Source organism: Aphelocoma coerulescens, chromosome 4 (assembly GCF_041296385.1).
Source record: "Aphelocoma coerulescens isolate FSJ_1873_10779 chromosome 4, UR_Acoe_1.0, whole genome shotgun sequence".
NCBI lineage: Eukaryota > Metazoa > Chordata > Aves > Passeriformes > Corvidae > Aphelocoma > Aphelocoma coerulescens.
In genome coordinates, this window is record NC_091017.1 from 77,805,966 (window position 1) to 77,832,021 (window position 26,056).

General features: G+C 66.0%; 1 protein-coding gene and 1 long non-coding RNA gene across 2 annotated transcripts; both read right to left on the reverse strand.

Moving 5' to 3' along the window:
* Positions 1-163: 163 nt before the first annotated feature.
* Positions 164-4,788, reverse strand: LOC138110116 (uncharacterized). The gene is made up of 3 exons (XR_011150791.1): positions 4,723-4,788; positions 1,627-2,846; positions 164-1,497 (listed from the first exon to the last, which is right to left on the reverse strand). It is a non-coding gene; the product is annotated as an uncharacterized lncRNA (long non-coding RNA).
* Positions 4,789-5,465: 677 nt separating this feature from the next.
* NAGK (N-acetylglucosamine kinase) lies at positions 5,466-13,538 on the reverse strand. The gene is made up of 10 exons (XM_069012282.1): positions 13,486-13,538; positions 12,483-12,567; positions 10,393-10,491; positions 10,168-10,309; positions 9,957-10,067; positions 9,754-9,866; positions 7,883-7,970; positions 5,941-6,038; positions 5,777-5,855; positions 5,466-5,677 (listed from the first exon to the last, which is right to left on the reverse strand). Exons 1-10 carry the CDS (start codon positions 13,512-13,514, stop codon positions 5,490-5,492), a joined length of 1,032 nt encoding a protein of 343 aa, XP_068868383.1. The 5' UTR covers positions 13,515-13,538; the 3' UTR covers positions 5,466-5,489.
* Between the last annotated feature and the right edge of the window lie 12,518 nt (positions 13,539-26,056).

The window sequence follows — 26,056 nt, forward strand, 5'->3', positions numbered from 1 at the left end:
AGCTCTTCCTGGTTTGTTCCTGGGATTTGGGGTGGTTGTGGTAGTAGGGAAAATCAGGGGGGAATTGTGGGGAAAATCCCGGGAAAATGCTGGGAAAATCCTGGGGAAATTGTGGGAGAATCTCGGGAGAATCTCGGGAAAATTGGGGGAAAATCGGGGGGAAATCTCGGGAAAATCTCAGGGGAATTGTGGGAGAATGTTGGGGAAATTGTGGGGAAATCGTGGAAAAATCTCCGGAAAACTGGGGGGAAATCGTGGGAAAATTTGGGGAAAATAGTAGGAAAAATCTCAGGCAAATCATGGGAAAACCTTGGGAAAAGCCATGGGGAAAATTGTGGGAAAATGGTGAGAAAATCCTGGGAAAATCTCAGGACAATCCTGGGGAAATTTCGGGAAAATCCTGGGGAAATCTCAGGAAAACCTCGGGAGAATCTCGGAAAAATTGTGGGAAAATCTCAGGAAAATCATGGGAAAATCTCAGGAGAATCCTCAGAAAATCTCATGAAAATCTTGGGAGTATTGTGGGAAAATCATGGGAAGACCTCGGGAAAATCTTGGGAAAATTGTGGGAAAGTTGTGGGAAAACCTTGGGAAAATCTCGGGAAAATCCTGGGAAAATCTCAGGAGAATCCTGGGAGAATCCTGGGAAAACCTCGGGAAAATTGGGGGAAAACCTTGGGAAAATCGTGGGAAAATTGGGGGAAAATCAGGGGGAAATCTCGGGAAAATCTCAGGAGAATCTCGGGAAAATCCTGGGAAAATCCTGGGGAAATCTTGGGAGAATTGTGGGGAAATTTTGGGAAAATCGTGGGAGAATCTCTGGAAGATCTTGGGAAAATCCTGGGAAAATCCTGGGAAAATCTCAGAGAAATTGTGGGAAAATCCTGGGAAAATCTCGGGAGAATCTCGGGAAAATCATGGGAAAATCATGGGAAAATCTCCAGAAAATTGGGGAAAAATCCTGGGAAAATCTCGGGAGAATTGGGGGAAAATCTCGGGAAAATCTTGGGAAAATCTCAGGAAAATCATGGGAAAACCTCAGGAAAATTGTGGGAAAATTGGGGGGAAATCTTGGGAAAACCTCAGGAGAATCTCAGGAAAATTGTGGGAAAATCATGGGAAAATTGTGGGAAAATCTCCGGAAAATTGGGGGAAAATCCTGGGAAAACCTCGGGAAAAGCCAGGGGGAAACTGAGCTTGTGTAGGAATTGCTTTTAGGGATCCCCGCCTTGGCTTTTCCCGGATTCCCTGCAATGGGATTTTCCCGCCGGAGCTGAGGGGTCCCAAGCTGCGATCCCGGAGCGAGGGCGATCCCAAAATTCCAAAGATTCTTTGGGAATCCTGGATTCCCCAGGGAGGAGCTGCCTTTTCCCATATTCCTCTTTTCCTTAAGGAATCCCTGTCCAGGGAATCAGGATCCATTTGGGATTGGGAATCCCTGTCCAGGGAATCAGGAACTGTTTGGGATTGGGAATCCCATTCCATGGGAATCAGGAACTGTTTGGGATTGGGAATCAGGATCCATTTGGGATTGAGAATCCCTGTCCATGGGAATCAGGAACTGTTTGGGATTGGGAATCCCTGTCCATGGGAATCAGGAACTGTTTGGGATTGGGAATCAGGAACTGTTTGGGATTGGGAATCCCTGTCCAGGGAATCAGGAACTGTTTGGGATTGGGAATCCCTGTCCAGGGAATCAGGATCCATTTGGGATTGGGAATCCCTGTCCATGGGAATCAGGAGTGTTTGGGATTGGGAATCAGGAACTGTTTGGGATTGGGAATCCCCGTCCAGGGAATCAGGAACTGTTTGGGATTGGGAATCCCATTCCATGGGAATCAGGATCCATTTGGGATTCGGAATCCCTGTCCATGGGAATCAGGAACTGTTTGGGATTGGGAATCAGGAACTGTTTGGGATTGGGAATCCCTGTCCAGGGAATCAGGAACTGTTTGGGATTGGGAATCAGGAACTGTTTGGGATTGGGAATCCCATTCCATGGGAATCAGGAACTGTTTGGGATTGGGAATCAGGAACTGTTTGGGATTGGGAATCAGGAGTGTTTGGGATTGGGAATCCCTGTCCATGGGAATCAGGAACTGTTTGGGATTGGGAATCAGGATCCATTTGGGATTGAGAATCCCTGTCCATGGGAATCAGGAACTGTTTGGGATTGGGAATCCCTGTCCAGGGAAATCAGGAACTGTTTGGGATTGGGAATCAGGAACTGTTTGGGATTGGGAATCAGGAACTCTTTGGGATTGGGAATCCCATTCCATGGGAATCAGGAACTGTTTGGGATTGGGAATCAGGAACTGTTTGGGATTGGGAATCCCTGTCCATGGGAATCAGGAATGTTTGGGATTGGGAATCCCCATCCATGGGAATCAGGAACTGTTTGGGATTGGGAATCCCCCTCCATGGGAATCAGGAACTGTTTGGGATTGGAACAGCGATCCCACACTTCCCCCTCCTCCTTTTCCCGCTTTCCCTTGGAATTTCCCCCCCATTTCCTCCTTCCCCTCCCCCATTCCTCCACGTACTGGGAATTTGGGACGAGGCGTTATCCCAAATCAACTTGATCCTTGGGGTTTGGGGGTTTTTTTGGGAAGGGGGCGGAGCCAGAGTTTTCCTTGGAAAACTGCGGCGTCTCCAGGAGAAGCTTTGGCTGCCCCGCCCCTTCCTGGTGATCCCGGTGATTCCCGGTGATCCCAGTGATTCCCGGTGATCCCGGTGATTCCCGCCGATCCCGATGGCTTTGGAGCCGCATCCCACATTTCCCCTTCTGGAAAAGCTCCCGGGGTTTTCCAGCCCTGGCCGGGATTTCCTGGGCGCTTTTGGCACTGCTGATTCCAGGTGAAAAGATCCCTAAAAGGCCTTTTCCCGGTTTTTTTGTTCTTCCCGCTCTTTTTTAAGGGAATTCGGCCCCAAAAGCCGCCCCGGCAGCTCCGGGGCCGTTCCCGGCGCCGTTCCCAGGCCGGGGATGTCCCATCCCTGATCCCGACCTTTGGCATCTCCCCCACCCTGGCACTGCCCACAGGCGGCCTCGTTCCTGCTCTTCCAGCTTTTCCTTGGCTCCAGAGCCCTCCCCCATCCCATTCCTAATCCCAGTCTTAATCCCATTCCCAAAACCATTCCCGTTCCCATTCCCAATCTCATTCCCGATCCCTTTCCCAATCCTGTTCCCAAATCCCATTCCCATTCCCACACCCAATCCCATTCCCATCTGTATTCCCATTTCCATCCCCATTCCTGATCCCATTCCCAATCCCACTCTCATTCCCATTCCCAATCCCGTTCCCAATCCCGTTCCCAATCCCGTTCCCAATCCCGTTCCCAATCCCATTCCCATCCCCATTCCCAACTCCAATCTTAATCCCATTCCCATCCTTGTTCCCAATCCCAATCCCAATCCCATACCCACACTTACCCACCCCACACCCAGCCCCACCCCACACCCCACACCCACCCCACACTCACCCACCCCACCCAGCCCCACACCCACCCACACACCCAGCCCCACCCAGCCCCACTCCCACCCCACACCCAGCCCCATCCCACACACCCCACTCCCACCCCACACACACAGCTGCACCCACCCACCCCACACCCAACCCTACACTCACCCACCCCACACACCCCCACACACCCAGCCCCACCCCACACCCCACACCCAACCCCACACTCACCCACACCCACCCAGCCCCACACTCCACACACACAGCCCCACCCAGCTGCACCCACCCCACACCCCACACACACCCACCCAGCTCCACACCCCACACCCAGCCACACACCCAGCCCCACACCCAACCCTACACTCACCCACACCCACCCAGCCCCACACTCCACACAGCCCCACCCAGCTGCACCCACCCCACACACACCCAGCCCCACACCCACACCCCACACCCAACCCTACACTCACACCCCCACACACCCCCACACACCCCACACCCACCCCACACTCACCCACCCCACCCAGCCCCACCCAGCTGCACCCACCCCACACACACCCACACACACACACCCACACCCACCCCACACCCACCCAGCTCCACACCCCACACCCCACACACACCCACCCACACCCTACACCCAGCCACACACCCAGCCACACACCCAGCCCCACCCAGCTGCACCCACCCCACACCCACCCACACCCACCCACACCCAGCCCCACACCCACCCACCCACACACCCACCCAGCCCCACACCCCCCACACACCCAGCCCCACACCCAGCCCCACACCCACCCAGCTCTACACCCACCCACACACACACCCACCCAGCCCCACACCCCCCACACACCCAGCCCCACACCCAGCCCCACACCCAGCCCCACACCCACCCCACACCCCACACACACCCAGCCCCACACCCACCCACGCACACCCACCCAGCCCCACACCCCACACCCACCCACACACACCCACACCCACCCAGCTCCACACCCCACACCCCACACACACCCACCCAGCCCCACACCCCACACACACCCAGCCACACCCCACACCCACCCCACACCCAGCCCCACACCCACACCCCACACACACCCCACACCCAGCCACACACCCAGCCACACCCCACACCCCACACCCACACCCACCCAGCCCCACACCCCACACCCCACACCCACACCCACCCAGCCCCACACCCAGCCCCACCCAGCCCCACACCCACCCCACACACACACCCCACACCCTCTCGCCCCGCACGCACCCCGCCCGTTCCCGTCTCTCTCTCCGGGGCTCAGAACCGGTGTGTGTAGAACACCTCTGCACTCCCACACCCCACACCCAGCCCCACACCCACCCCACACCCCACACCCCACACCCACACCCCACACCCACACCCCACACCCACACCCCACACCCCACACCCACACCCCACGCCCACACCCCACACCCCACACCCACACCCCACACCCACACCCCACACCCACACCCCACACCCACACCCCACACCCACCCCACACCCACACCCCACACCCCACACCCCACACCCACACCCCACACCCACCCCACACCCACACCCCACGCCCACACCCCACACCCCACACCCCACACCCCACACCCACACCCCACACCCACACCCCACACCCACACCCCACATCCCACACCCCACACCCCACACCCACCCTCTTGCCCCACACGCACCCCGCCCGTTCCCGTCTCTCTCTCTGGGGCTCAGAACCGGTGTGTGTAGAACACCTCTGCGCCCCCACACCCCACACCCACCCCACACCCCACACCCACACCCCACACCCCACACCCCACACCCCACACGCACCCCGCCCGTTCCCGTCTCTCTCCGGTGCTCAGAACCGGTGTGTGTAGAACACCTCTGCGCCCCCACACCCCACACCCACACCCCACACCCCACACCCAGCCCCACACCCACACCCCACACCCAGCCCCACCCAGCCCCACACCCCACACCCCACACCCCACACGCACCCCGCCCGTTCCCGTCTCTCTCTCCGGGGCTCAGAACCGGTGTGTGTAGAACACCTCTGCGCCCCCGGCGCGCTCCAGCGGCAGCGCCAGCCCCGCCCGCCCCGCTCCGAGCCGCGCCGCGCCCAGCGCCGACGAGCGCCTCAGCTTCAGGAGGCTGAACCCCGAGAAAACGCCGCCCGGAGCCTCGTCCCGCGCCTGTGCCAGCACCTGGATGAACCCTGCGACATCCCGGGGTGGGGGGGGGGTTATGGGGTTACCCTACAAACAAACAAACCAACCCCAAAGCCCCGTCCCGGCCGCGGCGTCCCCGCGCTCACCCGCCTGCATCCGCTGCCAGCTGTTCCACACCGAGCCCACGCACACGATGGGCAGCCCCAGCTCGCCCAGGAACAGCCTCTGGAGGGGTGGCACCATCAGCAGGGGACGTGGGGACGGTGCCACCCCCGTGCCACCCCCGTGCCACCCCCCGGGGAGCTCTCACCTGGTCGATTTTGGGCAGCACGGCGACCACGTGGCGAGCCAGGACCTCGCCCGCCTTGGTGAAGATGTGGCAGCACAGCGGGTCCCCGAGCTGGGCACCTGGGGTGGCACGGGGACATGGGGACATGGGGACAGGGGGACATGGGGACATGGGGACATGGGGACAGGGGACATGGGGACAGGGGGACATGGGGACACAGGGACATGGGGACATGGGGACATGGGGACATGGGGACAGGGGACATGGGGACACGGGGACACGGGGACATGGGGACAATGGGGACACGGGGACACGGGGACACGGGGACATGGGACATGGGGACAATGGGGACATGGGGACACAGGGACACGGGGACACGGGGACATGGGGACAATGGGGACATGGGGACAGGGGACATGGGGACAGGGGGACATGGGGACACAGGGACATGGGGACAATGGGGACATGGGGACAGGGGACATGGGGACAGGGGACAATGGGGACATGGGGACATGGGGACATGGGGACATGGGGACACGGGGACATGGGGACACGGGACACAGGGACACGGGGACATGGGGACAGGGGACAATGGGGACAATGGGGACATGGGGACACGGGGACACGGGGACAATGGGGACAGGGGGACAATGGGGACATGGGGACATGGGGACATGGGACAGGGGGACACGGGGACACAGGGACATGGGGACACAGGGACAGGGGACAATGGGGACAATGGGGACACAGGGACACGGGGACATGGGGACATGGGGGACATGGGACATGGGGACACGGGGACACGGGGACACGGGACACGGGGACACGGGACATGGGGACAGGGGACATGGGGACAGGGGGATATGGGGACACGGGGACACGGGGACACGGGGACATGGGGACAATGGGGACACGGGGACAGGGGGACACGGGAACAGGGGGACACTGGGACACGGGGACATGGGGACACGGGGACACAGGCACACGGGGACATGGGGACACGGGGACATGGGGACATGGGGACAGGGGGACACGGGGACACAGGGACAAGGCTCTCTGCCATGTGCCACTGAGGTGGCACCGCCCCGAGGAGGGCACAGCGGGCTGGGGACAAGGTGCAGCCGGGGCAGAGAGCAGGGAGTGGCAGCGGGAGGGACAGGGGGTGACAGGGGGTGACAGGGACAAGGGTGTGACAGGGGGTGACAGGGACAGGGGGGTGACAGGGGGTGACAGGGAGGTGACAGGGGGGTGACAACGGGGTGACGGGGGGGGTGACAGGGACAGGTGGGGTGTTGGGGGGACGGGGGGGTGACAGGGACCAGGGGTTAACGGGACAGGGTGGGTGACAGAGACCAGGGGGTGACAGGGGCAGGGGGTGACAGGGGGTGATGGGGTGACAGGGACAGGGGGGTGACAGGGGCAGGGGGGTGACAGGGGGTGACAGGGGGATGACAGGGACAGGGGAGTGACAGGGACAGGGGGATGACAGGGGGTGATGGGGTGACAGGGACCAGGGGGTGACAGGGGGTGATGGGGACAGGGGGGTGACAGGGACAGGGTGGGTGACAGGGGGTGACAGGGGGGTGACAGGGACAGGGGGGTGACGGGGACAGGGGGGTGACAGGGACAGGGTGGGTGACAGGGGGTGACAGGGGGGTGACAGGGACAGGGGGTGACGGGGACAGGGGGGTGACAGGGGGTGATGGGGTGATGGGGACAGGGGGGTGACAGGGACAGGAGGTGACAGGGGGTGACAGGGGGTGATGGGGTGACAGGGACAGGGGGTGACAGGGACCAGGGGGGTGACAGGGACCAGGGGGGTGACAAGGGGGTGACAGGGACAGGCGGAGTGACAGGGACAGGGGGGTGACAGGGGGTGATGGGGTGACGGGGACAGGGAGGTGACAGGGACAGGGTGGGTGACAGGGACAGGGGGACACTCCCCGGGAAGGGGTTCCCGTACCCTCCGCCAGTTTCTGGCAAAATCCCGCGAATTTGGACTTCTCGAAGGTGCGGTAGAGGTGGGTCAGGAGCCCCATCCTGTCCGAGATCTGTGGGGTCGGGGGGCAGCGGGGACCCACGGGTGAGTCCTGGGGTCCCCCCGTGAGCCCTCCGGGGCACCCCAATGTCCCACGAGCAGCTGGGAGTGCCCCCGGATCCTGGCTCGCAGCACAGAGACCCCCCCCGACCCCAAAACACAGCCCAGAGAGCCCTCAGACCCTGACACCCATCCCAAAATCCCTGAGGACCCCGGTGTCCATCCCAAAGCCCTTCCAGGACCCCGATACCCATCCCAAAACCCCCTGTACCCCAACGCTCATCCCAAAGCCCCTTCCAGGACCCCAACACCAATCCCAGAACCCCTCGTAGGACCCCAATACCCAACCCAAAACCCCCCTAGAACCCCAATACCCATTCCAGCCTTCTCCCAGGACCCCAACACCCACCCCAAAGCCTCTCCAGGACCCCAACACCAACCCCAAGCCCCTCATAGGACCCCAACACCAACCCCAAACCCCTCATAGGACCCTGACACCCATCCCAAAGCCCCCCTAGAACCCCAACACCCATCCCAAAGCCTCTCCAGGATCCCAACACCAACCCCAAACCCCTCATAGGACCCCAACACCAACCTCAAACCCTTCGTAGGACCCTGACACCCATCCCAAAGCCCCCCTAGAACCCCAACACCCACCCCAAAGCCTCTCCAGGACCCCAACACCAACCCCAAACCCCTCATAGGACCCTGACACCCACCCCAAAGCCTCTCCAGGACCCCAACACCCATCCCAACGCCTCTCCAGGACCCCAACACCAACCCCAAGCCCCTCATAGGACCCCAACACCAACCCCAAACCCCTCGTAGGACCCCGACACCCATCCCAAAGCCTCTCCAGGACCCCAACACCCACCCCAAACCCCTCATAGGACCCTGACACCCATCCCAAAGCCTCTCCAGGACCCCAACACCAACCCCAAAGCCTCTCCAGGACCCGAACACCAACCCCAAACCCCTCATAGGACCCCGACACCCACCCCAAAGCCTCTCCAGGACCCCAACACCAACCCCAAAGCCTCTCCAGGACCCCAACACCAACCCCAAACCCCTCGTAGGACCCCGACACCCATCCCAAAGCCCCCCTAGAACCCCAACACCAACCCCAAAGCCCTCATAGGACCCCAACACCCACCCCAAAGCCTCTCCAGGACCCCAACACCAACCCCAAAGCCCTCATAGGACCCCAACACCCATCCCAAAGCCTCTCCAGGACCCCAACACCAACCCCAAACCCCTCATAGGACCATGACACCCATCCCAAAGCCCCCCTAGAACCCCGACACCCATCCCAAAGCCTCTCCAGGACCCCAACACCAACCCCAAAGCCTCTCCAGGACCCCAACACCAACCCCAAACCCCTCGTAGGACCCCGACACCAACCTCAAACCCTTCGTAGGACCCTGACACCCATCCCAAAGCCCCCCTAGAACCCCGACACCCATCCCAAAGCCCCCCTAGAACCCCAACACCAACCCCAAAGCCTCTCCAGGACCCCAACACCAACCCCAAACCCCTCGTAGGACCCCGACACCCATCCCAAAGCCCCCCTAGAACCCCAACACCAACCCCAAAGCCTCTCCAGGACCCCAACACCAACCCCAAACCCCTCGTAGGACCCCGACACCCATCCCAAAGCCTCCCTAGAACCCCAACACCCATCCCAAACCCCTCGTAGAACCCCGACACCCACCCCAAAGCCTCTCCAGGACCCCAACACCAACCCCAAACCCCTCGTAGGACCCCGACACCCACCCCAAAGCCCCCCCCAGCAGCACCTGGAAGTAGTCGAACATGGCCTGCCGGACGTAGCCGACGTCGTGGGGCGGCACCTCCAGGTTGTCCATGCAGTCGAACACCATCTTCACCGCCTGGTGGGCGATCCAGTACGCTGCGGGGTGGCGGGGGGTCAGCAGCGGGGTCGGCAGCGGGGTCGGCAGCGGGGTCACCCCCTCCTCGGCGTCCCCAAGCCCCCCCTCACCGGAGCCTTCATCGCCCATCATGTGGCCCCAGCCCCCGCAGCCCGTCTCGGAGCCGTCGGGGTTGATGAGTTTGCAGTTGGAGCCGGTGCCGGCGATCAGCACGATGCCACCTGCGGGGCGGGGAGAGGGGTGGGGTGGGACATCCAGGCGCTCGGGGGACACCCGCGGGGGTTGCCGTGGCGCGGGGGACACCCCCGGGGCCGTGCCCACCGCGGTCCGTGGCCGTGGCCATGGCGCCCGCGGCGTCGGTGGTGATGAGGTAGCTCAGGCTGAGGTGCGGGAAGCGCCGGTGCAGCTCCTCCGTCAGCTTCCCGATGGCGTCCTGCTGGTCGCCGCCGCTCAGCGACAGCCCCTGCCCCGCCGAGGGTCCCGGTGAGCCCCGCCGCGACCCCCGGGAGGGCTGCCGGGGGCCGGGGGACGGCGCGGGGGCCTCACCAGCGAGCGCAGGGGGACGCGCGGGTCGGCGCCCGCTTGGCTCTTGGCCTCGCTGACCATGCGCTCGATCCTCTGCAGGCACTCCTCGGAGCCGATGAGCTGCGGCGAGGCCGGGGGGACGCCCTAAAGCCACCCCCCGGCACCCCAGGCTCCATCCCGGGGGGTCCCGCCTGGGTTTTTGGGTGGGGGGGGGGGGGGGGCAGCGCGCGGTAGGGTCTGCGTCCCGCCCGAGCGTCCGCGAGTTTGGGGATGAACGGGAACAGCCCGGCTGTGTGTGTCCCAATCCCTGTTCTGGGTCCCAATCCCTGTTCTGGGTCTCAAACCCCACTGTGTCCCAATCCCTGTTCTGTGTCCCAATCCCTGTTCTGTGTCCCAATCCCGCTCCGTGTCCCAAACCCGGCTCTGTGTCCCAAACCTGGCTCCGTGTCCCAATCCCCGCTCTGTGTCCCAATCCCGGCTCCGTGTCCCAAACCCGGCTCCGTGTCCCAATCCCTGTTCTGTGTCCCAATCCCACTCTGTGTCCCCAAACCCGGCTCCGTGTCCCAAACCTGCCTCCGTGTCCCAAACCCCACTGCGTGTCCCAAATCCTGCTCCATGTCCCAATCCCCCTCCGTGTCCCAAACCCCACTGTGTGTCCCAATCCCGCTCCGTGTCCCCTATCCTGCTCCAGGTCCCAAATCCCCACTCCATGTCCCCAATCCCCCTCCGTGTCCCAAACCCCACTGCGTGTCCCAAATCCCGCTCCATGTCCCAAACCCCACTCCATGTCCTAATCCCGCTCCATGTCCCAAATCCCTCTCCATGTCCCAAACCCCACTCCATGTCCTAATCCCGCTCCGTGTCCCAAACCCCACTGTGTGTCCCCCTACCCGGCTCTGTGTCCCAATCCCCCTCTGTGTCCCAAATCCCGCTCCATGTCCCAATCCCCCTCTGTGTCCCAATCCCCCTCCGTGTCCCAAACCCTGCTCCGTGTCCCAAACCCCACTCCATGTCCTAATCCCTGTTCTGTGTCCCAAACCCTGTTCTGTGTCTCAAACCCCACCGTGTCCCAAACCCTGTTCTGTGTCCCAATCCCTGTTCTGTGTCCCAAACCCGGCTCCGTGTCCCAAACCCTGCTCCGTGTCCCAAACCCGGCTCCGTGTCCCAATCCCTGTTCTGTGTCCCAAACCCGGCTCCGTGTCCCAATCCCTGTTCTGTGTCCCAATCCCCCTCCGTGTCCCAAACCCGGCTCCGTGTCCCAATCCCCCTCCGTGTCCCAAACCCTGTTCCGTGTCCCAAACCCCACTGTGTGTCCCAATCCCGCTCCGTGTCCCCTATCCTGCTCCAGGTCCCAAATCCCCACTCCATGTCCCCAATCCCACTCTGTGTCCCCAAACCCTGCTCCGTGTCCCAATCCCCCTCCGTGTCCCAAACCCCACTGCGTGTCCCAAATCCTGCTCCATGTCCTAATCCCGCTCCGTGTCCCAAACCCCACTGTGTGTCCCCTACCCAGCTCTGTGTCCCAATCCCCCTCTGTGTCCCAAATCCTGCTCCGTGTCCCAAACCCCACTCCATGTCCTAATCCCTGTTCTGTGTCCCAAACCCTGTTCTGTGTCCCAAACCCTGCTCCGTGTCCCAAACCCGGCTCCGTGTCCCAACCCCCCTCTGTGTCCCCAACCCCGCTCTGTGTCCCCAACCCCGCTCCGTGTCCCCAATCCCACTCCATGTCCCAACCCCGCTCCGTGTCCCTATCCCGCTCCATGTCCCTTATCCCCCTCCGTGTCCCCAACCCCGCTCCATGTCCCAATCCCCCTCTGTGTCCCAAATCCCTCTCCATGTCCCAAACCCCACTCCATGTCCTAATCCCGCTCCGTGTCCCAAACCCCACTGTGTGTCCCCCTACCCGGCTCTGTGTCCCAATCCCCCTCTGTGTCCCAAATCCTGCTCCATGTCCCAAATCCCCACTCCATGTCCCAACCCCGCTCCGTGTCCCTATCCCGCTCCATGTCCCTTATCCCCCTCCGTGTCCCCAACCCCGCTCCGTGTCCCCAACCCCGTTCCCCGTGTCCCGTCCCCCCCTCCCCTGGGGACAGGGCTGTCCCCCAGCTCACCCAGTGGTTGGTGCAGGGTCCCTCGGTCTCGGCCAGGATTTGGCCATCTCCGGACACCAGCACCACCCTGGAGTGGGTGCCCCCGCTGCGGAGAGAGGGGAGGGGGGGGGACACTGCCAGCGCCACCCCACAGCCCCCCCATCCCACCGCCCCCCTGCACCTCCCCTTGGGGACAGAGCCGGGATGGGGGGGGGGGGGACCTAAAATAGGGGGTGCTGACCCCCACCCAGCCCCGCCCTTCCTGCCCACCCCGCCCGGGGATGGGGGTACCGGATCCGGGAGCGGGGGTCCTGCCGCAGCCCCTCCCCAATCCCCGGGATGGGGGTACCGGATCGGGGAGCGGGGGTCCTGCTGCAGCCCCTCCCCAATCCCCGGGATGGGGGTACCGGATCCGGGAGCGGGGGTCCTGCTGCAGCCCCTCCCCAATCCCCGGGATGGGGGTACCGGATCGGGGAGCGGGGGTCCTGCTGCAGCCCCTCCCCAATCCCCGGGATGGGGGTACCGGATCGGGGAGCGGGGGTCCTGCTGCAGCCCCTCCCCAATCCCCGGGATGGGGGTACCGGATCCGGGAGCGGGGGTCCTGCCGCAGCCCCTCCCCAATCCCCGGGATGGGGGTACCGGATCCGGGAGCGGGGGTCCTGCCGCAGCCCCTCCCCAATCCCCGGGATGGGGGTACCGGATCCGGGAGCGGGGGTCCTGCCGCAGCCCCTCCCCAATCCCCGGGATGGGGGTACCGGATCGGGGAGCGGGGGTCCTGCCGCAGCCCCTCCCCAATCCCCGGGATGGGGGTACCGGATCCGGGAGCGGGGGTCCTGCTGCAGCCCCTCCCCAATCCCCGGGATGGGGGTACCGGATCCGGGAGCGGGGGTCCTGCCGCAGCCCCTCCCCAATCCCCGGGATGGGGGTACCGGATCCGGGAGCGGGGGTCCTGCTGCAGCCCCTCCCCAATCCCCGGGATGGGGGTTCCCCGCGGAGCCGCCCCGCCCGCGCCGTGACCCCTCACCCCTCCACGCCACCGAACAGCGACGCCATTGCGGCCGCCACTGACCCCGCCCGGGGGCGTGGCCACGGCGCGGGCCACGCCCACTTCCATTTATGGTGCGTGGCCACGCCCCCGGCCACGCCCACCGCGGGCACGACGCGCACCCGCGCCTATGAGGTGGCTCCGCCCACAGCAGGCTCATTTGCATATGTGACGTTGCATTCCCGTGGCCGCGCCCCCCCGTGCTGGCTCCGCCCCCCCCGCCCGCCCGCCCCGGGTCCGTCTGTCCCCGCCCCGGGGCCGTCCGTCCCTTCCCGGGACCCCCGCGATGGCTCCGGGACCCCACCCGCGGCACGGCCCCGCTCTCGGCACCGCGCTGACCCCACGGACACGCTCAGGGCGCTGCCCCACGCGTGCGGCCGGGCCCACACGGGGAGCCAGCCGTGAGAAATGGCCCCCCTAAATCCTCCCGAACCCACCCGTGACACAGCCCCAGGCCCCCACCCGTGACAAATCCTCCCGAACCCCCCCGTGACACAGCCCCAGGCACCCACCCGTGACAAATCCCCCCAAATCCCCCCACACCCACCCGTGACACAGCCCCAGGCACCCACCCGTGACAAATCCCCCGAAACCCACCCGTGACACAGCCCCAGGCCCCCACCCGTGTCAGATCCCCCCGAACCCACCCGTGACACAGCCACGGGCACCCACCCGTGACAAATCCCCCCACACCCACCCGTGACACAGCCACGGGCACCCACCCGTGTCAGATCCCCCCGAACCCACCCGTGACACAGCCCCAGGCCCCCACCCGTGACAAATCCCCCCACACCCACCCGTGACACAGCCCCAGGCACCCACCCGTGACAAATCCCCCCAAATCCTCCCGAACCCACCCGTGACACAGCCACGGGCACCCACGAGTGATAAATGCCCCCAAATCCTCCCGACCCCACCCGTGACACAGCCCCAGGCCCCCACCCGTGACAAATCCTCCCGAACCCCCCCGTGACACAGCCCCAGGCACCCACCCGTGACAAATCCCCCCAAATCCTCCCGAACCCACCCGTGACACAGCCACGGGCACCCACGAGTGATAAATCCCCCCAAATCTTCCCGAACCCACCCGTGACACAGCCCCAGGCCCCCACCCGTGTCAGATCCCCCCGAACCCACCCGTGACACAGCCCCCACCCCCACCCCGGACCCCCCCCGAGCAAAGGGGGTCCCCCGTGTCCCCAGCCCCTCTCCCCTCGGTGTCCGTGTCCCCGGTGTCCCCTCTCTGTCCCCTCCCACGCGTGTCCCTCCCCGCGGGTGGGGGGCGCGGGGGCTCTGCCGGGTCTCCCCCCCTCCCCGGGGGCGGCGAGGCCGCAGCTGAGGCCGGGTCGGGGCCGCGGGCGCTCGGCGGGGGACAGAGGGACGGGGACAGAGGGACGGGGACAGAGGGACGGGGACAGAGGGACGGGGACAGAGGTGACAATGACAGAGGTGGCAGTGGTGGCAGCCGGTGACAGCCGCGTGTCCCGGCACTGCTCCCGCCCCCCCCCCCCCGCGAGAGGGAGGGACAGACGGACAGATGGAGGGGACAGATGGATGGAGAGGAGGGAGAGTGGAGGGGAGGGTGGGCAGGGGGAGAGGGAAGGGGGAGGGATGGGAGAGGTGAAGGGAGAGGGGGATGGAGGGAGGGATGGATGGATGGATGGATGGATGGATGGATGGATGGATGGATGGATGGATGGATGGATGGATGGATGGATGGATGGATGGATCCGTGGATGGATGGATGGATGGATGGATGGATGGATGGATGGATGGATGGATGGATGGATGGAGGGATGGAGGGATGGATGGATGGATGGATGGAGGGATGGATGGATGGATGGATGGATGGATGGATGGATGGATGGATGGATGGATGGATGGATGGATCCGTGGATGGATGGAGGGATGGATGGAGGGAAGGAGGGATGGATGGATGGATGGATGGATGGATGGATGGATGGAGGGATGGATGGATGGATGGATGGATGGATCCGTGGATGGATGGAGGGATGGATGGAGGGATGGATGGATGGATGGATGGATGGATGGATGGATGGATGGAGGGATGGATGGATGGATGGATGGATGGATGGATGGAGGGATGGATGGAGGGATGGATGGAGGGAAGGAGGGATGGATGGATGGATGGAGGGATGGATGGAGGGATGGATGGAGGGATGGATGGATGGATGGATGGATGGATGGATCCATGGATGGATGGAGGGATGGGCACAGCAGAACGGACAGAGAAGGTGTCAATGCGCCAGAAGCAGGAGGAGCAGGAGGGGCTGTCCCCAGCTGGGACAATGGCACAGAGGCCGGGGCAGGGGACAGCTGGCCCAGCAAGGACAGGGATTCCTTCCCACCGGCCAGGCCATCCCAAATCGCAAATCCCACATCCCACGTCCCACACCTGGCATGGCCACATCGCTGATACCGGGGATCCCCTGGGCTGGGGACACTGGGATGGGGACACTGGATCTGTCAGGATGGGGACACTGGATCTGTCGGGAATGGGGACACTGGATCTGTCGGGATGGGGACACTGGATCTGTCAGGATGGGGACACTGGATCTGTCGGGATGGGGACACTGGATCTCTCAGGATGGGGACACTGGATCTCTCGGGATGGGGACACTGGATCTGTCGGGAATGGGGACACTGGATCTGTCGGGATGGGGACACTGGATCTGTCGGGAATGGGGACACGATCTGTCGGGATGGGGACACTGGATCTGTCGGGATGAGGGCACTGGATCTGTCAGGATGGAGGCACTGGATCTGTCGGGATGGGGACACTGGATCTGTCGGGATGGGGACACGATCTGTCGGGAATGGGGACACTGGATCTGTCGGGAATGGGGACACGATCTGTCGGGATGGGGGCACTGGATCTGTCGGGATGGGGGCACTGGATCTGTCGGGAATGGGGGCACTGGATCTGTCAGGATGGGGACACGATCTGTCGGGAATGGGGGCACTGGATCTGTCGGGAATGGGGACACTGGATCTGTCAGGATGGGGACACTGGATCTGTCGGGATGGGGACACTGGATCTGTCGGGATGGGGACACTGGATCTGTCGGGATGGGGGCACTGGATCTGTCAGGATGGAGGCACTGGATCTGTCGGGAATGGGGACACAGCCGGCCCAGGACTGGGATCGGCTCCCCCCAGCCCTTCAGGGGGTGGGGGTGACACCCGGCACGTCCCCTATGTCACCTCCTCGTCGGGGCTGTGACCGCCCCGCCCCGCGCATGGAGACCCTCGGGATGATCCCTCTTTTCCAGCCTGGGGGTCCCGGGGGGGGGGGTTGGGAGGAGTGAGCCCGGCTCCCCCAAAGGCGGGGGAGGCCGCGGCAGGGGAAGGGTTAAGGCGCGGAGTGTGCGTGTGCAGCCCCTGAGCCCACCGCCCTCGGGCCCTCATTAAGTCCTGGTGGCACCGGCCTGTCTGGGGACAGCGGGGACAGCGGGGACAGGGGGGACAGGGGGGACAGGGGGGGACAGGGGGGACTGCGGGGACAGCGGGGACGGGGGGGACAGCGGGGATAGGGGGGACAGGGGGGACAGGGGGGGACAGCGGGGACAGGGGGGACAGGGGGGGGCAGGGGGGACAGGGGGGACGGGGGGGACAGGGGGACAGGGGGGGGACAGCGGGGACAGGGGGGACAGGGGGGGACAGGGGGGACAGGGGGGACAGCGGGGACAGCGGGGACAGGGGGACAGGGGGACAGGGGGGACAGCGAGGACAGGGGGACAGGGGGGACAGGGGGACAGCGGGGACAGGGGGACAGCGGGGACAGGGGGGACAGCAGGGACAGGGGGGACAGGCGGGACAGGGGGGACGGGGGGACAGTGAGGACGGGGGGACAGGGGGGACAGAGGGGACAGGGGGGACAGGGGGACAGGGGGACAGCGGGGACAGTGAGGACAGTGAGGACGGGGGGGACGGGGGGGACGGGGGGGGACGGGGGGGACAGTGAGGACAGTGAGGACCGGGGTGACAGCGGGGACAGGGGGGACAGGGGGGACAGGGGGGGACAGAGGGGACAGGGGGACAGGGGGGGACAGCGGGGACAGGGGGACAGTGAGGACAGCGGGGACAGGGGGGGACGGGGGGGACAGGGGGACAGCGGGGACAGCGGGGACAGCAGGGACAGGGGGGACAGGCGGGACAGGGGGGACGGGGGGACAGCGGGGACAGCGGGGACAGGGGGGACAGGGGGGGGCAGGGGGGACAGCGGGGACAGGGGGGACAGGGGGGACAGGGGGGGACAGCGGGGACAGGGGGGACAGGGGGGACAGGGGGGGACAGCGGGGACAGGGGGGACAGGGGGGACAGGGGGACAGCGGGGACAGTGAGGACAGTGAGGACGGGGGGGACGGGGGGGACGGGGGGGACGGGGGGGACAGTGAGGACAGTGAGGACCGGGGTGACAGCGGGGACAGGGGGGACAGGAGGGACAGGGGGGACAGAGGGGACAGGGGGACAGGGGGGGACGGGGGGGACAGGGGGACAGCGGGGACAGCGGGGACAGCAGGGACAGGGGGGGACAGCGGGGACAGAGGGGACAGCAGGGACAGGGGGGACAGGCGGGACAGGGGGGACGGGGGGACAGCGGGGACAGCGGGGACAGAGGGGACAGCGGGGACAGGGGGGACAGGGGGACGGGGGGACAGGGGGGACAGCGGGGACAGGGGGGACAGGGGGGACAGGGGGACAGCGGGGACAGGGGGGGACAGGGGGGACAGCGGGGACAGCGGGGACAGGGGGACAGCGGGGACAGCGGGGACAGCGGGGACGGGGGGGACAGGGGGGGACAGGGGGGGACGGGCGGGACATGGGGACAGGGGGGACAGCGGGGACAGGGGGGACAGGGGGGACAGGCGGGACAGGGGGGACGGGGGGACAGGGGGGACAGGGAGGACGGGGGGACAGCGGGGACAGGGGGGGACAGGGGGGACAGGGGGGACGGGGGGGACAGCGGGGACATGGGGGGACAGGGGGACAGGGGGGACAGAGGGGACAGGGGGGACAGCGGGGACAGCAGGGACAGCGGGGACGGGGGGGACAGGGGGGGACAGGGGGGGACGGGGGGGACAGGGGGGGACAGTGAGGACAGCGGGGACAGGGGGGACAGGGGGACAGCGGGGACAGCGGGGACAGCGGGGACAGCGGGGACAGGGGGGACAGGGGGACAGGGGGACAGGGGGACGGGGGGACAGCGGGGACAGCAGGGACAGCGGACGGCCCCCGCCGCCTTTGTCTCAACTTGTGCCAAGGTTGGAGCGGAGCCGCCGCGGGCCGGGAGCTGCCGGTGAGTCCGCGGGGCCGCCGCGCCCCGGCCGGCCCGTGGCGTGGGGACAGCGCTGTCCCCGCTGCCACCCCCGGCACCGAGGGGACGCCGGGGCCGTGCCGGGAGTGCCCCGAGCGCGTCCCGCCGCCCGCTCGGCCACGAGCACCGGGAGGCCCCGGGGGTGCCCCGCCCGTGTCCCCAGCCCGGGGGCGGTGGCTTCCCCCGTCGGGATGGAAGCGGGGACACGGGGATTTAGGGGAGCTCTGGGCAGCGGATCCCACCCCGGGAATGGGGTGCGGGAGCCGGGAACGCTCCAGGGACACCTGGATCCCAGCAGACTCCAGGAATTCCTGGGCGGCTCCATCGCCGGAGCTGCCGTGGGCTGCGGGTGGGCGCGGGGACAGCGAGAGAGGGCACCGGCACGGAGAGGGGACACGAGGGGAGCTGGGCTGAGCCCCCAAACCCGGGCTGAGCCCCCAAACCCCGGCTGAGACCCCTCCGTTAAGCCGAGCTCATCCCCGCTCCATCCGCGGAGCGTCCCGCGGGTGTCGGAGCCACGCCGGATCCGGCTGGGAAAGGAGGGAAGAAGGCCCAGCCAGGAACGGCTCCGTTCCACGTGGAAGCGCTGGTTTTGGGGGAACTGGGTGAAATTCCGGCCTCTGGATCCGTCGCGCTGCCGCCGAGCCGGGCTTGGAGCGGCGCTGGGGACGTGCCGGGGACATCCTGGCTGGAAGAAGAGGATGGTGAGCGGAGAAACGGGAATGGGGTGGGATGGGATGAGGCGGGCGACTGCTCCGTGGTCAGGCAGCCTTTGGGACTGGATTTGGGGTGCCCATCCCGAGCGGGTGATTCCAGACCCGTCCCCATCCCGGTGGTGCCGGAGCCGCGGTGGTGCCCGGTACGATCTGGCACCGCACGTGGACGCATCCGTGCCAGCGGTACCGGGACAAGGGATGGGCCAGGAGAGACGGGATGCAGGGAATGCGGCCTGTCCGTGTGTCCTTCTCCGTGTCCGGTCGCTTCCCTCCGGCTCCGGAACCCTGCTCTGCTCCCAGAGATTCCGGCTGTGCGGTAGGTGCTGTCTGTCCCGTTCCCAGAGTCCATCCATCCGTCTGTCTGCCTGTCCATCCATCCGTCCATCCATCCTCCTATTCTTGCGTTCATTCGTCCAACCCAGTGTCTGCTCCTCTGTCCTTCCATCCCTTCATCCCTTTATCCCTTCTTTGCTCCCTCCCTCCCTCCATCCATCCATCCATCCCTCCATCCATCCATCCATCCATCCATCCATCCATCCATCCATCCATCCATCCCTCCCTCCCTCCCTCCATCCCTCCCTCCATCCATCCATCCATCCCTCCCTCCCTCCCACTCCCCATTCCAGGGTCGGAGGGGACGTGGAGGTGAATTCCAGACGGGAACGGGAGGATCCGGGCTGGGAATGGGGGCTGGCAGGTGACGGTGTTGGGTCCCAGCTGCTCCGGGCTGGTGGCCCTGGGGACACCGGTGGCTCCGGCGCATCCCGGGGGCTCTCGCGTATCCACGGAGCCGCCTCGGCTCTGAGGGTCGGGGCCGAGCTCCAGGATGTGCCCGTGACCTTTCCGTCAGGGAATGTCACCGGTGTCCGCCCACGGAGATCCCGGCGCGTCCGCCCCCGCTGTGGCTGTGCCGGCCGGGGGCAGGGACAGGGAATGGGAGTGGGAGTGGGAATGGGAATGGGGAATGGGAGTGGGAATGGGAATGGGAATGGGAATGGGAATGGGAATGGGAGTGGGAGTGGGAATGGGAATGGGAATGTGAGTGGGAATGGGAATGGGAATGGGAGTGGGAGTGGGAATGGGAATGGGGACAGGGAATGGGAGTGGGAATGGGAATGGGAATGGGAGTGGGAGTGGGAATGGGATTGGGGATGGGGACAGGGACAGGGAATGGGAGTGGGGATGGGATTGGGATTGGGATTGGGAATTGGGATAGGGACAGGGACAGGGACAGGGAATGGGAGAGGGAATGGGGATGGGATTGGGATTGGGAATGGGAATGGGAATGGGAATGGGAATGGGAATGGGAATGGGAATGGGGATAGGGACAGGGAATGGGAGTGGGGATGGGGATGGGGACAGGGAATGGGAGTGGGAGTGGGAATGGGATTGGGATTGGGATTGGGATTGGGATTGGGAATGGGAATGGGAATGGGAATGGGGATAGGGACAGGGAATGGGAGTGGGAATGGGATTGGGAATGGGGACAGGGACAGGGAATGGGAGTGGGAATGGGAGTGGGAATGGGATTGGGGATGGGGACAGGGACAGGGACAGGGAATGGGAGTGGGAATGGGAGTGGGAATGGGATTGGGGATGGGGACAGGGAATGGGAGTGGGAATGGGAGTGGGAATGGGATTGGGGATGGGAGTGGGGATGGGGATGGGGACAGGGACAGGGACAGGGAACGGGAGTGGGAATGGGGATGGGGACAGGGAATGGGAGTGGGAGTGGGAATGGGGATGGGAATGGTGACAGGGAATGGGGATGGGAGTGGGAATGTGGGAATGGGGATGGGAATGTGGGAATGGGGATGGGGATGGGGATGGGGACAGGGAATTGGGATGGGAGTGGGAATGGGAATGGGGACAGAGACAGGGAATGGGAGTGGGAATGGGAATGGGGATGGAAGTGGGAATGGGAACAGGGACAGGGAATGGGAATAGGGATGGAGATGGGAATGGGGCAGGGATAGGGACGTGGATGGGCACAGAGGGATGGGAACAGGGATAGGGACAGAGATGAGGACGGGGATGAGGATGGGGATGGGAATAGGAACGGGGATCGGGATATGGATGGGGAGGGACAAGGATGGGGACAGGAACAGGGACAGCGATGGGGGATAGGGATGGGAATAGGGATGGGGATGGGAGCAGGGATAGGGAAAGGGATGGGGATGGGAACAGGGATAGGGAAAGGGATGGGGATGGGGATGGGAACAGGGATAGGGAAAGGGATGGGAACGGGAACAGGAACAGGAATAAAAATAGGAATGGGGGTGGGAAAGGGGCTACGGATGAGTCCAGCGATGGGAATGGGGTTGAGGACAGGGACAGACCCGAGGGGGTGCCCACCACCACCAGGCGGGACCCCCCGCCCCGTCCCACCCCAAGCCCCCCACTCCACCCCAAAGCCATTTTGCCGACCCAGCACTGCCCCCATCCCCCCACCCCCACAGAGGGGGGGGGTCCCGCTCCCGGGGAGTGGGATCAGGATCAGGGAATGGGGCGGGAATGGGGCCGCGGAGCCCCTCCCTTGGGGCAGAGCCTTAATGGGGTCACGGCGGGGGCATTAACGGGGGGCAGAGGGCAGGAGCCGAGGGGCGCCGCTCGTTAAAGCCGATCGGTGCATCCCTAATCGCTATTAATTGATATTATTCCCGGGAATGAGGAGGGGTGGGGGGGGGGGGGAGGGAGAAATCCCCCCCGGAACCCTCTGGAACAGCTCCCCCCCTCCCTCCACCTCCCCGTGCCTCAGTTTCCCCCTCCCCCCCCCCCCCCCCCCCCCCGCCCCCTGCCCCAATCCACGCGTGGGGGACGCGGGGCCACCGCGATGTCACGCTCGGGGGGGATGGGGTGACACTGCGGGGTCCCCGTGGGGTGACCCGTGGGGTGACCCGTGGGGTGACCCGTGGGGTGGCCGCGGTGCCACACGCCTGACCCGCTCCGGGGCCGGCGCTGCCCTCGAGTCCATGCCCGGCCCGGCAGGGATTTGGGGCCGCGCTGGTGGCACCGCCTCGGCGTCACCCCCCGGCCTGGGGGTGGCACCTGGCTTAGGGGTGTCCCCGCCCCGCTGCCAGCGCCCCGCGGGGCTCCACCGGCGTGTCCTGGGAATCGCTGGGAGCTGGGAAGGAGCCCCGAGCCAGCCCGGGGCTGCGGGTGTCGCTGTGGGGTGCGGGATGAGCCAGCTGGGAGCCCCCCCTTATCCCACGGGGAAGGCTCTGGGGGCACCCCACAGCCTCTGTGCCACCCCCAGGGCCGCTAAAGCCCCCGGGGCCCGCGGCCCGAGCGGGATCAGGCGGATCCCGGCCCCATTAATCCCCCGCTGGCGCAGCCCCGGCCCCGCTGCCGGGGCTGCTTTGGGGTCGCCGCTGGGGGTGGTCCCGGTCCCCTCGCAGCCCCCGTGGCCCTGGGGAGGGACCCCGGAGTGCCCTGGGGAGGGGTCGGGGGTGCTGTGACCCCGCACGAGGTGACCCCGGCACCCCCAACCCCGCGCTGTCGCCCCGGCCGCGTCCCCGCAGCCAGGCCCGGGCGCGGGGGTGGCACCCGGGGGGCACCCGCTGGGGGGGAAAGGGGGGGCTCAGGGGGGTCCTGGCCCGGAGCCAGCCCGGGATGTCCCCGCCGTGTCCCCGCCGTGTCCCCGCCAGGCTCCGGAGAGACGCTGGGGACAGCGGGGACGGCACAGCCGGGGGACACGGGAGCCCCAAATGCCCACCGAGGGGACACGGGAGCCCCAAATGCCCACCGAGGGGACACGGGACCTCCGAAACCCCACAGAAGGGACATGGGACCCCCGAACACCATCCAAGGGACACGGGACCCCCAAACCGCGGCTGAGGGGACACGGGAGCCCCAAATTCTCACCGAGGGGACACGGGAGCCCCGAAACCCCACAGAAGGGACACGGGACCCCCGAACCGCGGCTGAGGGAACACGGGACCCCCGAAACCCCATTCAGGGGACACGGGACACCCGAACCCCAACAGAAGGGACACGGGAGCCCCGAACCGCGGCTGAGGGGACACGGGACCCCCCAAATTCTCACCGAGGGGACACGGGACCCCCGAACCCCCATTCAGGGAGACACGGGACCCCCGAAACACCATCCAGGGAACACGGGACCCCCGAAACCCCACTAAGAGGAAACAGAACCCCCCAAATCCTGGCTGAGGGTGAATGAGACCCCCAAACCCCGGCCAAGGGGAGATGGGACCCCCCAAACCCTGTCTTGAGGGGAGACAGAACCCCTGAACCCCCACCGAGGGGAGAGAGACCCCAAAATCCCACCCGAGGGGAGATGGGACCCCTGAACCCCCACCGAGGGCAAGCGGGGTGTCCTGGACACCCCACAAGTGATGGGGAGAGGGGCAGGAGATGGAGCAGAGGGGAACGGATGGGGAGCACCCCAAATCCATGGGGTAGCCCCGGGCTCTCCTCCCAGACCCACAGGAGCGCCCCAAATCCTTGGGGTAACCCCGTCCCCTCCTCCCAGACCCCAAATCCCAGAGCCAGAGCCACGAGGGGGATCCGCTCCCCTCATCCTGGGATCCCCCAAACCCACACGGGGCCGCGCTGGGGGTGCCCTGGGGCGAGAAGATTTAGGGGTGCCCCAAACCCCTTCCCGGAGCCAAAACGAGCGGGGGAGGCTCGGCGAGCTCGCCACGCCCCTGTTCCCTCCGCGATTTGGGGTCTGTGGGGTCCCCCAAAACCGCTGGGGGACACCTGGGGCGCTACTGAGGCGGGCGAGAAGATTTAGGGGTGCCCCAAACCCCTTCCCGGAGCCAAAAGGAGATTGGGGGGGGCTCGCAGAGCGTGGTCACCCCCACCTCGGGAGTGTCACCCCCACCTCGGGAGTGTCACCCCCACCTCGGGGCTGTCACCCCCACCTCGGGCTGTCACCCCCACTTCGGGAGTGCCATCCCCACCTCGGGAGTGTCACCCCCACTTCGGGAGTGCCACCCCCACTTCGGGGGTGTCACCCCCACCTCGGGAGTGCCATCCCCACCTCGGGAGTGTCACCCCCACCTCGAGGGTGCCACCCCCACTTCGAGGGTGTCACCCCCACCTCGGGAGTGTCACCCCCACCTCGAGGGTGTCACCTCCACTTCGGGGGTGTCACCCCCACCTCGGGAGTGCCATCCCCACCTCGGGAGTGTCACCCCCACCTCGAGGGTGTCACCCCCACCTCGGGAGTGTCACCCCCACTTCGGGAGTGTCACCCCCACCTCGAGGGTGCCACCCCCACTTCGAGGGTGTCACCCCCACCTCGGGAGTGTCACCCCCACCTCGGGAGTGCCATCCACACCTCGGGAGTGTCACCCCCACCTCGGGAGTGTCACCCCCACCTCGGGAGTGTCACCCCCACCTCGGGAGTGCCATCCACACCTCGGGAGTGTCACCCCCACCTCGGGGCTGTCACCTCCACTTCGGGAGTGCCACCCCCACATCGGGAGTGCCACCCCCACCTCGAGGGTGTCACCCCCACCTCGGGCTGTCACCCCCACTTCGGGAGTGTCACCCCCACCTCGGGGCTGTCACCCCCACCTCGGGAGTGCCACCCCCACCTCGGGAGTGCCACCCCCACCTCGGGGCTGTCACCCCCACTTCGAGGGTGTCACCCCCCGTCCCCTCGGCCATTTGGGGTCTGTGGGGACGGGGTCCCCCCCATCCCGGGGGTGATGTCAGCGGGTCCCCCGCAGCCGGGGGTTGATGCGGGGCAGGCGCTGCCCCCTCCCCGGCCGCCTCCCCCCCGGGGCTGGCAGGGCCGCTCCCCGGCTGCGGTGCATTCACGGTTCGGGGAGCACGTCAGGGCTGAGCGGAGCTGACAGGAAAACCTTTCCCGGGCCGAGCGGGAAGGAGGGATCAGGCAGGGCTGACCGGAGCGTGAACCGCGGCCCAACACGGAGCAAATGAGCGGCGGCGGCGGCGGCGGCGGCGCGGGAGGCTCCGGCCGGGGCGGGCGAGGCTCCGAGCGCGCCGGGGCTGTCGCAGCGCATCAGCGCGGCCGAGCGAGAGCAGCGCGCCCGGGGCCCCCCCGAGCCCCCCGAGCCCCCCGAGGCCCCGGCACCGAGCGCCGGCTGCGGCCCGGCCCGGCCCGGCGGGATGAGCCCGCAGGAGCCCCGCAGGAGCCCGGTATGAGCCCCGTGTGAGCCCCGTGTGAGCCCCGTGGGAGCCCCGTGTGAGCCCCGCGTTAGCCCCGTGTGAGCCCCGCAGGAGCCCCGCAGGAGCCCCGCAGGAGCCTGGTATGAGCCCGGTGTGAGCCCGGTGTGAGCCCGGTGTGAGCCCCGCGTTAGCCCCGTGTGAGCCCCGCGTTAGCCCCGCAGGAGCCCCGCAGGAGCCCCATGTGAGCCCCATGGTAGCCCCGTGTGAACCCCGCAGGAGCCCCGCGTTAGCCCCGCGTTAGCCCCGCAGGAGCCCCGCAGGAGCCCCGTGGTAGCCCCGCAGGAGCCCCGCAGGAGCCCCGAGTGAGCCCCATGGTAGCCCCGTGTGAGCCCCA

Excerpts from the sequence above, each read along its gene's own strand:
- NAGK (XM_069012282.1), bottom strand. The coding sequence starts at position 13,514 with ATGGCGTCGCTGTTCGGTGGCGTGGAGGG. Across the intron at positions 10,310-10,392 it reads GCGTCCCCCTGCGCTCGCTG|GGGCTGTCGCTGAGCGGCGG; the intron begins GTGAGGCCCCCG and ends TCGGCGGGGCAG. Across the intron at positions 7,971-9,753 it reads CCATGTTCGACTACTTCCAG|ATCTCGGACAGGATGGGGCT; the intron begins GTGCTGCTGGGG and ends CCGACCCCACAG.